General features: G+C 47.3%; 2 protein-coding genes across 5 annotated transcripts in view; one reads left to right on the forward strand and one right to left on the reverse strand.

Annotated features, from left to right (window-relative positions):
* The window catches only part of ZBTB26 (zinc finger and BTB domain containing 26), a 147,206-nt gene that overhangs the window by 99,288 nt on the left and 32,579 nt on the right, over positions 1 to 15,339 (forward strand). The gene's annotated exons all lie outside the window — the stretch shown is intronic.
* Positions 1 to 15,339, reverse strand: part of PTGS1 (prostaglandin-endoperoxide synthase 1) — a 45,333-nt gene that overhangs the window by 7,235 nt on the left and 22,759 nt on the right. Inside the window, exons 3-7 of the mRNA XM_081896459.1 lie at positions 8,431 to 8,547; positions 6,582 to 6,722; positions 5,616 to 5,759; positions 2,814 to 2,995; positions 6 to 89 (exon numbers count right to left, since the gene is read on the reverse strand). Of these exons, the coding sequence (XP_081752585.1) occupies positions 6 to 89; positions 2,814 to 2,995; positions 5,616 to 5,759; positions 6,582 to 6,722; positions 8,431 to 8,547 (668 nt within the window). The remainder of the gene's footprint in view (positions 1 to 5; positions 90 to 2,813; positions 2,996 to 5,615; positions 5,760 to 6,581; positions 6,723 to 8,430; positions 8,548 to 15,339) is intronic.

Genomic DNA, 15,339 nt, shown 5'->3' on the forward strand with positions numbered 1-15,339 from the left:
CATACCTGGTATTTCAACTTCCCATCTCGGAAGAGCCTCAGTTCATGTTGGCGTTCCAAGTTGTCTCCATATAAATGTCCAAGATCCACCTGCAGAAAAGGTCCAGGTGGTTACAGCTCATGAAACTGTAGCAGTTGCTTTGTATTTAGAAATTTTGAAAGCATGTAAGTACATCAGAAGATCCCTGCAGCTGGATCAGGCTAGTGGTTTCCAGCAACTGGTATTCGAAGCATCACTGCCTCCAGCTGCAGATATAGAAGGACCTGTTTCTAACTGCTCACATTTATAAACTTCTTAAACATATATTTTATATTCTGCATGAACTGCTTAGAGATGTTATTGCTTACCTGCTACCCAAATTCAGGTAACATAAAATAAAGAATTTAAAGCATTGGTATACAATAAAACAATATAAAAATTAACCTGTGTAATTAATTTCTTCCCTGCCCGTCCTGCCCCTCCCCCTGCCCCCCCAAAAAGTACTGTATTGGGGTTTAAACCTACTTGGGAGCAAGTCCCCTGATGGGGAGTGGATTAATTGCCCTTCCCTTGTATCTCTCTGCTCTTGATTCCACCCACCCAACTCAGGGAACAGCTTTTGCTTTTCCAAAAGGACTGCCAGACTTTCAGTATTATTTATCTAATGTATTCATATTCTTGGAAGTGAGTGATGTGGGTTTGGGAGGTGAGTCTGGGTGCTGCCACGAGTCCCTTCCGATTCTTAGGATCCTGTACCCGGGGAGCGTTAGATTCAAAGAGAGGATCCTACTGCTGAACTAGCCAGGCAAGTTTCTTTGTAAGACGATGGCCTTGGCTGGCCACTGCAGTGTCCTCATCCGCATCCCAGAAGGATGGGCTCCATTGCAAGAGCTACAGTGAAGGGAGGAGGCCCTCCAGGCTGATGGACAGGTCTTTCCTCTCCCTCCTCACCTGACTGCTAGGTAGGAGAACAAGAGCCAGGGTGGTGTGTGGGAGATGAGCTGAAAAAAGCAGGCTGGAAGCTGGAGACCCAGAGACACGCTTGCTCTGTGCTGGATCCCCAAACCCATTGGGATGTTAATGCTGTGAGTCTCTCTATCTTACGCTCAGGTTGTATAGATGTGTAAATAAAACTACATATCCTAAGGACACCACAATCTCCGGTGACTTTCACTCCAAGGAAACTGAACCTGGGTAAGCAGCTGGAACCCCTGGGGTCTCTCACTACTTGGGAGATTAGGGTGGCATTTAACCAACCTTTCAGGATGTGCACGCTTGCAAAACCACAAGTATACATGCTTCCATTTGATGTATTTTTTGTTTTGTCACCCAATGCCGAGAGAAACTCATGCTTCACGTGCTGTTTTAAGCTCCTTTCTGTCTCTTCTGGAATTCTCCTTGTCCTCATGGGTGATGCATCCTTGGATGGAGCCCAAGCATTGCCCACAAAAGCCCTTGACTAAAGCAACCCTCACTGAACTCTGCATAGCTCTTTTAAATGTGAAGCCACCAATGACCTTCTAAGGGCCTTGAACCCAGGCAGCTGCAGAAGTGGGCACTCCACTTGGCCCTAGAAAAAGTTCTGTCTTTTCTCCATTCCACCATGTTTTCTTCCACCCCTTCATCAAGGCTGCAATGTGCGGGACTTCATTTGTGCCTGTTACAGAAGCTGCAGTTAGTGCAGAAGGCTGCAGCCTGGTTGCCAATACCTGTGCTCAGAGACCTGCACTGGTTGCCCATTTGCTACTGGCCCAACTTCAAGGTGTCCCTGTTGGTATACAAAGCCCTGAACAACCTGGGACCAGTTTACCTACGAGACCCCCTTGCCTCACATGTGCCCACTCAATCACTTTGATTGGCAGAGCTAGCAGTGTTACAGGGGCGACATATTACCCGTCCCGCTTTAGTAAAAACTTGGTCCTTTAGTGTGGCAGCCTCTACACTTTGGAACTCCCTGCCTCTTGATATCAGGCAGAGGAGCCCTCACTGTACTTTTCGCGGTGCCTGCTAAAAACATCCTTGTTTAGACAAGGCATTTTACTATTGTACTGTTGAGAGTGTATTAACATGGTCTGTGTGTGTGGTTTGGGAGCTGCATAGTCAGGGGAAAAACAATGCTGTCCAGGGTTGTAAAGATTGCAGAGAGAATAATTGGGTGCACTCTTCCCACCTTGGATCAAATCTATGCTTCCAGGTATCATAAGAAAGCTGCAGAGATAGCGCAGGATAGTGCCCACCCCGGAAATGATCTCTTCCAGCTTCTGCCTTCTGGAAGAAGGTCCAGGGTTATCAAGACTAGAACTAGTCGCCTGAGAAACAGTTTCTATCCAAATGCGATTTTGGTTTTAAACGCAGTGTAAGGTAGTCTCTATGGGAGTATATTGTATTCAATTATGGGGTATCAGAGTTTTTAGGGGGGCTAACCAGGCTGGGATAGCTGGGATAGCAGGCTTGTTGGGTTTTTGAATGTCTGATGTAGATTTTTCAATTTTGTTGTTCTGTATGGGACAATGACAATAAAGTTTATCGTATCGTATCATATCGAGCCTACCCAGTTGAGATAATCCCAAACTGTTTTAGTGTTTTAACTTTTGTATGTTTTAAAGTACTGTTGTAATTTTGTCTTGATTTTGTTTGTTTGTTTTATCTTTTTGCAAGCCACTTTGAGGTTCTTTTAAAAAATAATAATAATAATCAAGCAGTGTATATCAATGTTGTACTGCGGTTGGGGGAGCCACCTTTGAGGGTCACTCCATGCCCTTATTTCTGCAGCGGGAGACCCAGGATGAGGCTTTGAAGGCCCCCAGGATTTAGCATGCTAGGGCTCTGCTCACCCCATGGCCTAGAGCTCTGGTGAAGCCATGGCCCATCTTCCCAGACGTCTTGAAGAACTGGTGCGTGAAGTGTTGGGCAAAGAACGCAAACATCAAGTTTGTCCCCTGGGGGTCCGGGTGGAATTTCTTGCGCAGGAAAAACTCTTCAGCTACTAGCTGTGCATCAGGAAGCTGCGGTGGCCCTGCAAGAGAGGAACGAAAAAGCAATTCCAAAGTTGCCCCTCTGGCGTGTGGCTATTTATTTAATAGAATCATAGAACAGCTGAGTTGGAAGAGACCCCAATGGCCATTTAATCCAATTCCCTGCAGTGCAGGAGTCACAGCTAAAGCTGCAAGACTCCTGTAGCCAAGGCAGGGGGCTCAGGCATGCCCTTATAGGATAATAATAACCAATAACCAATAACCAATAATAATAATAATTATTACTATTATTTATTTATACCCCGCCACTCTGGGTGGTTTCCAACAAAATAGTAAAATACAATAGTCTATTAAACATTAAAAGCTTCCCTAAACAGGGCTGCCTTCAGGTACACACCAGTCGATCATGGGACTCATCTTTTTTAACTTTTGAAAATCAAAACTGAAGTGGTTAAAGGTGATAGTAAACAGCTGCAGAATTGAGTGGTGGCCTTTCGTATGTGAATGAACCTCTACAAAGACTCCCATCCAAGCAACTCAAAGACAAGGCTTTTCAATGGAGTTCACATCAAGGTTCAGTTTAGTACCTCTGGCTGGGAGGTGTGTGAACACACAGCAGGAGAGCAAATAGGAACACACACCAGTCAACCAGAGAGGGAGTTTTGATGTGCATGGACTCCAATTCATTTAAGAAACAGGCCATAAAATCAGACCCACAAGTCTGTACTTAGGAGATCCACCAACTTTAGCTGAGCCAGCTTGGAGTACAGAGCTAAAGGCAGCTTGCTTTGTTCTCTGAGCCACACTTTCCTTCTGACAACGGGAGCAGTCAGTTTGGCTGATAAGCATTCTCACAAACTTTCTTCAATATCCTCAAAAGGTGCCCAGAATGATATGAAGGCCATGTTCACACAGTACATTCAAAGTGCTATGACACCACTTTAAACAGTTGCAGCATCCCACAAAGGCTTATGGGAACTGTTAATTTCTTAAGGGTGGTGAAGGTCTTTAGGAGATTCCCTGTTTTCCTCACAGATGTACTACTATTTCCAGAACTCTGGATGAAGAAGGATTGATTATTAAGCCACTCTGGGAGTTGCAGCCCTGCAAGAGAGATGACAACTTTTCTCAATCCATTTTCTTGCATAATTTTGTGAGAGAGCCAGGATGGTATCAGGGTTAGTGTTCTGGAGTACAACCTAGGAGACCAGGATTCAAATCCTCACTCAGCTATGAAGTTCACTGGGTGTGACCTTGGGCTGGTCACAGTCTCTGAGCCTGACTTACCTCACAGGAGATTAAATTAGGAGAGGGAGAACCATGTTAACCAGCTTGCGTGCCTTGGAGAAAAAGCTGGGACACAAATGCAAGAAATACATTTTCTATTCTATCATGTCACCTTTTGTCTAAACCAGGGGTCAGCAAACTTTTTCAGCAGGGGGCCGGCCCACTGTCCCTCAGACCTTGTGGGGGGCCAGACTATATTTTGAAAAATAATAATGAATGAATTCGTATGCCCCACAAATAACCCAGAGATGCATTTTAAATAAAAGCACACATTCTACTCATATAAAAACACACTGATTCCTGGACGGTCCGCAGGCCGGATTTAGAAGGCGATTGGGCTGGATCCAGCCCCCGGGCCTTAGTTTGCCTACTCATGGTCTAAACTAAAAAGTCCCAAACACTGCAACCTTTCCTTGCAGGAGAGTCATAGTGTCCCCTTGATCATCTGGGCTGCCCTTTTCTGACTCTTGCCCAACCCTGAAACATCCTTTTCTGAGGTGAGGCGACTGAGTCTGATAGTAGAACAGACACTCTCAGAACTTTCTAGTGAGGAAACCTCCTCCACAGCAGGCAGTGGCCTCTCCTGGACGGAAATATTCAGGCAGCAAGGATGCTGCAGTTGTAATATCCTGAGTGGCAGACTGAAGCATAGAATTGTAGAGTTGGAAGGGTCCCAAAGGGTCATCTAGTCCAACCCCCTGCAATGCGGAAATCACATGACAGATGACCAGCCAAGCTCTGTTCAAAAACAAGAGAGAGTCCACAACCTCCCTAGAGAGTTTGCTCCACTGCTGAACAGCTCTTATTGTGAAAAAGTCCTTCCCAATGTTGAGTCGGACTCTCCTTTCTTGTAACTTGAAGCCGTTGGTTCCAGAGAGGCAGAAAACAAGCTTGCTCCCTCTTCCATGTGACAGCCCTTCAGGTATTTGAAGATGGCTATCATATTTCCTTTCAGTCTCCTCTTCTCCAAGCTAAACATATCCAATTCCTTCAACCATTCCTCATAAGGCTTGGTTTGTAGGTCTTGCTCGCACTGTGCATTGGGTCAGACTAGACAATTTGAAAGAGCCCCTTCCAAACTCTTCAGTTCTGTGCCTGTTATTGAACCTATCACTGACGAGACAAATAAATAAACAAACCCTCGCCCTGAGCTGCGTCCCCTCCCTAATAACACAGCCCTCCTTGCCAGCCCACACCTAGATGCTATCAACAGAAACTTTCACACTACACCACTTTCATCTCTCGGAAAAGTTAAGCCATGTGACACAGCTGTGAAGACAGGAATGGACTTGATACGGAGCAGATTTCGCTGCTGCTATCTCAAGAGAAAAGTTAAGCTGGGGTGCGGTGGAGGCCCTGCTGAGATGCACCCACCTTTGGTTCCCATTGGCGTGGGGCAGTCGGTGGGCACCGGTGGGAGCACCCTAGTGAAATAGCTGACATTGGCGTAGGACTCCCAGCTGATGTAGCCGTGGGCGGAATTGTACGTGGGTGGACTGGGGATGAGATTGGCTCGGACTGCAGAGAAAGAGAGAGAGAGAAGAGTGCAAAATAAACCTCCATGGAACACTGGCCAACTGACACCTTCCTCCACAGTGATGCTCTTGGGCAGGGGTTGGCAAAGTTTACCTCACCTGGGCCGGTTCACTCCAGAGGAGATCCCTCCAGGGCCCTTGATTTCCAGTGTTTGTGTATGTGCAGATGTGATTTTTGGCACAGCGGAAGTGAGTCCCCGTGCCGTGCTGTGCCGATTTAGCGCAGTACGTGGGGACTCACCAAGCGGGCGGCTCAGTTCGGGGGTGTCTTGTGAGCCGGTTAAACGACCCCCATGGGCCGCTTGTGGCCAATGGGCCTTAGGTTGCTGACCTCTGCTCTTAGGGATCTCCCATTTGTTGCCAGTGTGGCTTGTTCTGTAGAGCATGAAATCTCCAGATCCCCGCAGTAACCTGGCATGTTGGATCCATTCACAAGAGCCCTCTCCCCTCCTGCGGTTTCTGGCAAATGATATTTGGAATGATTGCTGCCTCCAAATGTGCCGAGCAAAGCCATTTTGGCTAGGAGCCATCACTGCCTCCTGTAGGAGCAAATCGGCCCAATGGATTGTGCCCTCCATGCTAGTTAGTGGGAAACCTGGGTGAACTGCTGGAAGCATCCATAGGATATGGATCCTTCTTGCCAAGATCTCAGGATTCCTGGGATAATTCCCCGGCCCCCTTGTGCAATCATGCTCAAAAGCTCATTTTTGGGAGGTAAGAGTTGTTTGTTTGTTGGTTGGTTGGTCAGAGAGACTGCCCCCCAATCCCCCGAAGTCCCGCTGTCAATCTACTGCTCTTCACTTACTCGTCAGCACCAAACGCATCAAAGTGTCCCGGATGAAGGTGTTGTTGACAATGGTCCAGAACCACTGGAAGTGAGTCAGGATGAAATGATAGAAGGCTGGGCTCGGCTTCAGGGCATCGCGCAACCGCGTCCAGAACTCCGCTGGGAAAGAAAACACAAATATCGTATAATCATAGAGTTGGAAGATGATGATGATGAAGAAGAGTAGTTTGGATTTGATACACCGCTTTATCACTACCCGAAGGAGTCTCAAAGCGGCTAACATTCTCCTTTCCCTTCCTCCCCCACAACAAATTCTCTGTGAGTTGAGTGGGGCTGAGAGACTTCAGAGAAGCGTAACTGGCCCAAGGTCACCCAGCAGCTGCATGCGGAGGAGCAGGGAAGCAAACCCAGTTCACCAGATTACGAGTCCACCGCTCTTAACCACTACACCACACTGGCTCTCTGCTACACCACACTGGAAGGGACCTAAAGAGTCATCCACTCCAATCCTCTGCAATTCAGGAATTACAGCTAAAAATCCCTGCTCATCCAGAATCCTGTTGTTCCCACAGCCTCCATCCAGATGTGCCCAGAAAGCAGGCAGACACAGCAGGCAGGCAACCCCCTCCTCCCCTGTTGCTTGGCCCCAGCACCTGCTATTTGGAGGTTGACTGCCACTAGACTTGGAGGCTTCCTTCTTAGCTATCAGAGGCAAAGTATCTGCTTTTCATGCATGGTTCAGTCCCCAATGACTTCTCCAGGTAGGCAGGGAATTTCCTCCTATGAAACCCTGGACAGCCTGTCAGTGTTGACAACGCAAACTGGATGGACTGGAGGTCTGACTCAGTATAATGCTACTCCCTTTGTTCCTACCAGAATGTCGCCAGAGGAGCCCGGCTGGATAATGCCAAAAGCTCAGCCCACCCAGTCCAGCATCTAGTTTTCCAAGACAGCCAAACAGATTATCTCTTGGGAGCCTAACAAATAGAGGCACTGAAGCAACATGCCTCACTGATAACTGATATTTGCAGGTAGATGCCTCTGAACATGGAGGTTTCACCCCTTTCTATCCATAATCCCTGGCTTTTTTCTGGCCCACGTAGGACCAGTCTGGATAGTTGGCCTTGGTGAAGATTTGACGTTTTCATCCCCAAAAAGTTTTTGATTTGAGTTTCTACTGAAATGAGGCTGCATTTTAATGTTGTATTTTAATCTTGTTTTTAAGTTGTATTTTAATCAATTGTTTTATATCTGGTGTTAGCCGCCCGGAGCCCGGTCTTGGCTGGGGAGGGCAGGGTATAAATAAAATTTATTATGATTAATGACTAATAGCTATCAACAGATAACCACAAAATTGCCTTACTCTACATGTGCCCACTCAACTGCTTCGATGAGCATAAGTGGCACTGGCTACAGATAATAGCCAGTGTGTGTGTGTGTGTGTGTGTGTGAGAGTGAGTGAGTGAGAGAGAGAGATGAACTAAAAAAGAAGACTGGGAGCTGGAGACACAGAGACCTGCTTGCTTTGTGCTGGATCTAAGCAAGATATGCTGGGGTGATGATGCTGTAAGCTCCTCCTTCCTATGCTCAGGCTGTCTATGGGTGTAAATAAATCACAGACCCTGAAGACCCCACAGTCTCCAGTGACCTTAGTTCCAAGGAAACCAAAGCCTGGGTGAGCAACCGGAACCCCTGGAGCCTCTCCCCACTCAGAGACTGAGGTAGCGTGTAATGGTAGAACAGCGCCAACAAGAAGGTTCTCCAAGATAAGCAGCTTTCCCCACCGTTTCTGGACTCTTCAGTATCTGGAATCTGCTTATTTATCCACCCTTACACCATATTGCAGAAAGGCCATGGGGATACTTACGCAGAGAGCAGTTTGTGCCAAAGTAGCCGGTCCGGGTGCAATCGCATTCGTAGCCCTCTGTGCCAACCCGGACACACACGCCCTTGTGTTGGCATGGGAAATAGCAGCATGGATTCACTGTGTGGGACAGGAAGGGCGGGGAGAGAAAACAAATTATTGTCACTTTTTATTTACTAAAACTGCTCTTCATAAAAAAGATCGTAACAGCTTGCAAACAACTGCACCCAAAAATCATACAGCAAAAACTGCATAAAACAATCAAAATCAGGAATCAAGGAATCAACTATTGTGGAAAGATGTGTTCTTTGCCAAGCATAGGCTTGGCAAAATTGAAGAGTTTTCAGCAGGCGTTTAAATGTTGAAACGAAAGGTGCCTGCCGAGTCTCTAGTGGCAGAGCATTCCATAAGACTGGACTGGTAAGACTATAGGCCCAGCTGCTTGTTGCTGTCAAATGAGTCTTATCATCTTGTCCCTGCATATATCAAGGTGAGATATAAGCAGGACTTGTACACTCTGAAAACTTGTACACTCTTGTACTATCTGAAGAAGTGTGAATGCACACAAAAGCTCATACAAATAACAAATTTAGTTGGTCTCTAGGGTGCTACTGGAAGGAATTTTTAAATTTTGTTTGGACTCCGAAAACAGTGAATCTAGATGATGCAGCCCTAAAAGGTGTAGCACTGCACTTAACAGAAAATGTTCTCCGTCAGTATAAGTACCGCTCTAAGGGCACCTTTTTCCAGCTGGAACTCACCAGAACTTAGTTCTGTCACATCTCAGGTGGATGCCATTGCCATTATAAGAGAACAAGGGAGGGGTTCATGGTGAGTTCTGGCACCTCTTTTTCTAGAAAAATAGAAGTGGCTCTCTTCTCACAGGGACAGGTCCAAATTATGCAGCATATTGATATTTGAGTATTTATTACTTGACAGTCCTACTGTAAGCTGCCCTGAGCCATGTTTGAGTCTCTTGTTCATAATATTCTTTATAAGTCTATTGGTTTCCAGAGATTTATTTCTTGTTGATTTGATGCTGTGCAATATACAAGCATCTAGCATGCAATATGAAACCTCTGGTATGTAGAATTAGATGGCCAACAGTTTATCACTCCATCTGCTCTGCGGTGACAGGCCAGCCCCACCAGGCCAACTCTCCCTCAGTTGCCATCTTGGGGGCAGCTATTCCATCAGACTGCCTGAGTGGGGTGGGGAGATGGGAAGCAGGGCAAGCACCTCCTGCCCCTGAATTGTTTCAGCTGGCTATTATAGAAACTATTATACTCAGAAGAAAATTCCAATGGGTTCAATAGGCTAACTCCCAATTAAGTGTGTATAGGGATTGTATTCTAAGGCAAGTGATTCCATTCGCAAATGAAAAGAACAGCAAAGAGGAAATACGATTTACGAACGGAGATCTACATATAACTGTCCAAAACACCACAATTACTCTACATTAGACCTGGCTCTGTATTGGTACTTTAAGTTGTGCCTACCGATCAAGACACTATGAAGAGGCATCAAGCTTCATAAAAAGGGACCAGTGTTTTCAAATGAACTGACCTCTTCTTTAAGCCAAATGTTGATTTACAAAGAAGTCAGGATCCCTTGAGACCACGGGCTTTTTTAGGGATCTCCTGCAATATGCCATTGACAAAATAACCATGGGCTGTCCACCCAACGTTCCACTTTCTGTGATGATTCCCCAATGCTAAGAATGTAAGAAGAGCCTTGAGGCTGGATCAGGCCAGTGGCTCACCTAGTCCGCATCCTGCTCTCACAGTGGTCAACCAGAGGCCCCAATGCGAAGTCCACAAGCAGGATCTCAGCCCAAGGCCCCCCCTCTCCTCCTGTGGCTTCCAGCAATCATTCATAAGCATTATTGCCTCTGACCATAGAGGCAAAGCCCAGCCACCAGGGCTAGTAGTGTTACCAGATGGCCAAACTCCCCAAGTTCCTTACTGGTCAGAGATTAATGAGCTGAAGCAGAAATCCAGTGAAAGCAAAGCTGATCTTTTATGATTTGTTGCAATAGAGTCCCCCCCCCCTTTTTTGTCAGGAGGTGAAGGACCCAGAAACAAGAAAAACCACTCTTTTTATCCCACCTAATATGGGGTTACAATGGCTCAGGTAGGTCAAGGCGTGGTATTCCTAAAGATTTAGCAAGTTTCATGTGGTTCCAGACACAGGTTTACACAAAGCATTTGCATTTGATGAAGACAATCAGGATGCTCAGCAGACATTCTCTATGCAGAACATCTGAGCAAACAATGGCAGATTCAGGAACTTCCCCTAATGGTTATCTGCCTACCTTATCTCTGGCTAGGGGAATCATGGGGGATTTTCCCGAATGCAATGAGGCAAGAATAATTGTTCCATGGGGAAACTCAGGTGAAAGTACATGGCATAAATATACACTTATTTTCATGTATATCCTGGGGACATTCAGTTTGGGAATCAAAAATGGTTTCAGGTCGGTCTTCCTTGTGCTGATCTATGTACGTGCTTGGTTGGTACATTTATGAACATTTAATATATACCTAAGACCTTAAAGGGTTAGGGACGCAGGTGGCGCTGTGGGTTAAACCACAGAGCCTAGGAGTTACTGATTAGAATGTCGGCGGTTCAAATCCCCACGATGGGGTGAGCTCCCGTTGCTCGGTCCCTGCTCCTGCCAACCTAGCAGTTCGAAAGCACAAAAAGTGCAAGTAGATAAATAGGTACCACTCTGGCGGGAAGGTAAACGGCATTTCCGTGTACTGCTCTGGTTCGCCAGAAGCGGCTTAGTCCTGCTGGCCACATGACCCAGAAGCTGTACGCCGGCTCCCTTGGCCAATAAAGTGAGATGAGCGCCGCAACCCCAGTTGGCCATGACTGAACCTAATGGTCAGGGGTCCCTTTACCTTTACCTTTAAGACCTTAAAATTCTTTTCACTGTGGCACACAACAGACATACTGTATAGAGAAAGGAAAAGGAGGTGGGATATGCAATGGGCATTTTCCTGGTAACAGAAGCCATTGTTAGCCTTCTCCTTCTCCATGAATTTGTTCAATCGTCTTTTAAAGCTGTCCAAGTATGGGGCCATCACTGTCCCTTGTGGAAGCGAGTGCCATAGTTTTAACTTCCTTCTATTTAACAGGACTTCCTTTTATTCCTCTTGAATCTTCCTGGTGTTTGTCTACAACTCAGAGGGTGTGGAGGTTTGTCCAGAGTTCTCTGGCCAGCTTGGGGAAACATATGTGCTGGATTTTAGCAGAGCTCAGGGTCATATCTGATGTCACCCAGCTTCCGCTGTTTTGGCCAAGTGAGACATGGTTGTCCTTGGCTGGACTGGGCTTGAAGAAGGTTGCCTTGCCTTGTAGCAAAGTTAGGCAACTGAAGAATCAAGGGCTTTCCCATCACAAATCAACCCTGCTGGCAAGGGATCCAGGCCCCATGCTTTTTTATAGCCCCATTAAACAGAGTGCTGAGATAAGGAAGCAATCTGAGCTAAACAAACAAAGGGGTAGACGTGGCCCAGAGCACAGGAGCAGAAAGCGTGGATGATGAAACAGCACCTTCCAGGCAGACTCCACCCCACCGCTGGAGCCAAACTCCTGCTTCACATCCTATGGAAATGGATCAGAGGCTAGCAGCATACACTGGGAGGAACCAGCAGCTCCCCCAAGCCTCTGGGTTATCCCAGAACCTATGCATCTAGAAGTTTGAAGAGGAGCAGCTTTCAGTGTTGCCAGGCTCCTTGCTCTTCTTGCCTCTGGTACTGCCTCTACTGCCAGACATTAAGTTGGTCATCTCATTAGGGCAGGAACCTGTCTTTTCCACTGACCTTGCTGCTAACATAAGAACATTAAAAGGGTCTGCTGGATCAGGCTTATCTAGTCCAGCACCCTGGTATCACACTGGCTAACCAGGTGCCCCAGTGGGAGACTAGCAAGCAGGAGTCAAGCACAAGAGTGCTCTCCTGCCCACGATTTGCAGCAGCTGGGACTCAGGAGCTGTGACTGTGGAGGCAGAGCATAGCCATTGTGGCTAGGAGCCATTGATAGCCCTCTCCTCCTCCATGGATTTGTCCAATCCTCTCTTAGAACCATCCAAGTTCATAGAATAGAATCATAGAATCATAGAGTTGGAAGAGACCACAAGGGCCATCGAGTCCAACCCCCTGCCAAGCAGGAAACGTAAAGGTACCCCTGCCCATACGGGCCAGTCGTGTCCAACTCTAGGGTTGTGGGCCCATCTCACTTAAGAGGCCGGGGGCCAGCGCTGTCTGGAGACACTTCCGGGTCACGTGGCCAGCGTGACGAAGCTGCTCTGGCGAGCCAACACCAGCGCAGCACACGGAAATGCCGTTTACCTTCCCGCTATAAAGCGGTACCTACTTGCACTTAGGGGTGCTTTCGAACTGCTAGGTGGGCAGGAGCTGGGACCGAAAGACAGGAGCTCACCCACAGTGCCACCCGCGCTGGTGGCCATTGCTGCCTCCTGGGGGAAGGAAGGAGTTCCCTGGATTTTAACTCTGTGCTGCATGGAGAAGGACTTTTAAAAACCCGTCCTGAATCTTCCTACAGCAAGCTTCCTTGGACGCCCATGAGCTCCTAGTATTATGCAAGAGGGAGAAAAAGGTTTCTCTGTCCACTCTCCATGCCATGCATAATTTTATGAACTTCTATCATGCCACCTCTTACAACTATAGTGGTACCATGGGTTAAGAATTTAATTCGTTCTGGAGGTCTGTTCTTAACCTGAAACTGTTCTTAACCTGAAGCACCACTTTAGCTAATGGGGCCTCCCGCTGCTGCCGCTGCACGATTTCTGTTCTCATCCTGAAGCAAAGTTCTTAACCCAAGGTACTATTTCTGGGTTAGCAGAGTCTGTAACCTGAAGCGTATGTAACCTGAGGTACCACTGTAATCCAGAATGCAGCAGCTAGACTGGTGACTTGGAGAGGCCGCTGAGACCACATAACACCGGTCTTGAAAGACCTACATTGGCTCCCAGTACGTTTCCAAGCACAATTCAAAGTGTTGGTGATGACCTTTAAAGCCCTAAATGGCCTCAAAGGCCCAGTAGATCTGAAGAAGCCTCTCCACCCCCATTGTTCTGCCCGGACACCTGGGTCCACCTCCAAGGGCCTTCTGGCAGTTCCCTCACTGCAAGAAGCCAAGTTACAGGGAACCAGGCAGAGGGCCTTCTTGGTAGTGGTGCCCGCACTGTGGAACGCCCTCCCACCAGATGTCAAAGAGAAAAACAACTACCTGACATTTAGAAGACATCTTAAGGCAGACCTGTTCAGGGAAGTTTTTAATGTGTGACATTTTAATGTATTTTTAATCTTTGTTGGAAGCCACCCAGAGTGGCTGGGGAAACCCAACTAGATGGGCGGGGTACAAATAAATAAATAAATAAATAAATAAATAAATAAATAAACAACAACAACAACAACAACAACACCTTTTCTCTAAACCCAAATGTCCCAAACTCTGCAACCTTTCTTCATAGGGAAATTGCTCCAACCCCTGAACTACTTCGCATGCGCCTTTGCTGCCCATGGAAGTGTGGGTTGGGAAAGCTGAGGCTGATGGGAATTGTAGCTGCACGGCACCAGGGTGGCATGGGGTAAAGATAAAGGTAAAGGTAAAGGGACCCCTGACCATTAGGTCCAGTCGTGACCGACTCTGGGGTTGTGGCGCTCATCTCACTTTACTGGCCGAGGCAGCTGGCGTACAGCTTCTGGGTCACGTGGCCAGCATGACTAAGCCGCTTCTGGCAAACCAGAGCAGCGCACGGAAACGCCGTTTACCTTCCTGCTGGAGTGGTACATAGTTATCTACTTGCACTTTTTGTGCTTTAGAACTGCTAGGTTGGCTGGAGCAGGGACCAAGCTCACTCCGTCGCGGAGATTCAAACCGCTGACCTTCTGATTGGCAAGTCCTAGGCTCTGTGGTTTAACCCACAGCGCCACCGGCGTCCCTTGGCATGGGGTAAGATGAATCAAATAATTAACCCACACACACCCCACAACATAATAGAAAACTCTCCCTGCTGCTTCTCTGCCTCAGCAGCTGCTCCAAGCTCACCTCCTTAACTCTGCCAGTAGACCACTCCAATGTGTGACAGAAGAATTGAATAATTCCCCTTGGAGAGACACTGGAAAACTACCTGCTCCTGGGAAGAGGCTGCTTACTGTGTCTCTGAACAAGTTGCTGCGCTGGGCTCGTGCCGGCCCGCAATCTGCGACTCATGCATAGGCACAGATGAGTAAAGCTACTGCAGTCATCAGAGATTAGGGGAATTTGGGAATCCGATGATAGCAGATTCCCACACCTTTGGAGGCTTTAAGCAAATGAGGCCGCCCCTAGCACAATGTAGGGCTTGTCCTTCTCTGGGCCACCTAACCATGCAAAGGAAATTTAGAAGCACACGGGATCTCTTTACAAAAGAAAGGGGCCTGGTGTTGGATTTTCATTGCAAATTGGCCATTGCAAGAGGGTGTGGCAGGAGGGGGGAGAGGAAAATGAGGCCATTGATGAAGGAACCATTTCTACACAGACCCTTTGCCTTCTCCCCCCCCCCCCCAAGTGCTCAGGATAATTTTAAAAGCATGCAGCCAAGTTGAGCCAAGAAGCCCAAATTATCTGCATTAGAAGATTAGGACAGATGACCCTGACAGCTAGCTGATAACCTCTCAGTTACAGCCAAGAATCTCTGCCTGTTTTCAATCTGGTCAGATAACTAGATACAAACTAGGGCAGGTATATTCAGTCACTTCAGACCCGGGACGCAAACAGGCAGAATTCCTAGGTCCAATTCCTGGTATCTCCAGGTAGGGCTGAGAGAGGCTTCCTGCCTAAAATCCTTGAGAGTGTAGACAATATTGAGCTAGACCTTTAAAGCCCTTTGTGGCTTAG

The sequence above is a fragment of the Podarcis melisellensis genome, assembly GCF_964234715.1.
Source record: "Podarcis melisellensis genome assembly, chromosome: Z".
NCBI lineage: Eukaryota > Metazoa > Chordata > Lepidosauria > Squamata > Lacertidae > Podarcis > Podarcis melisellensis.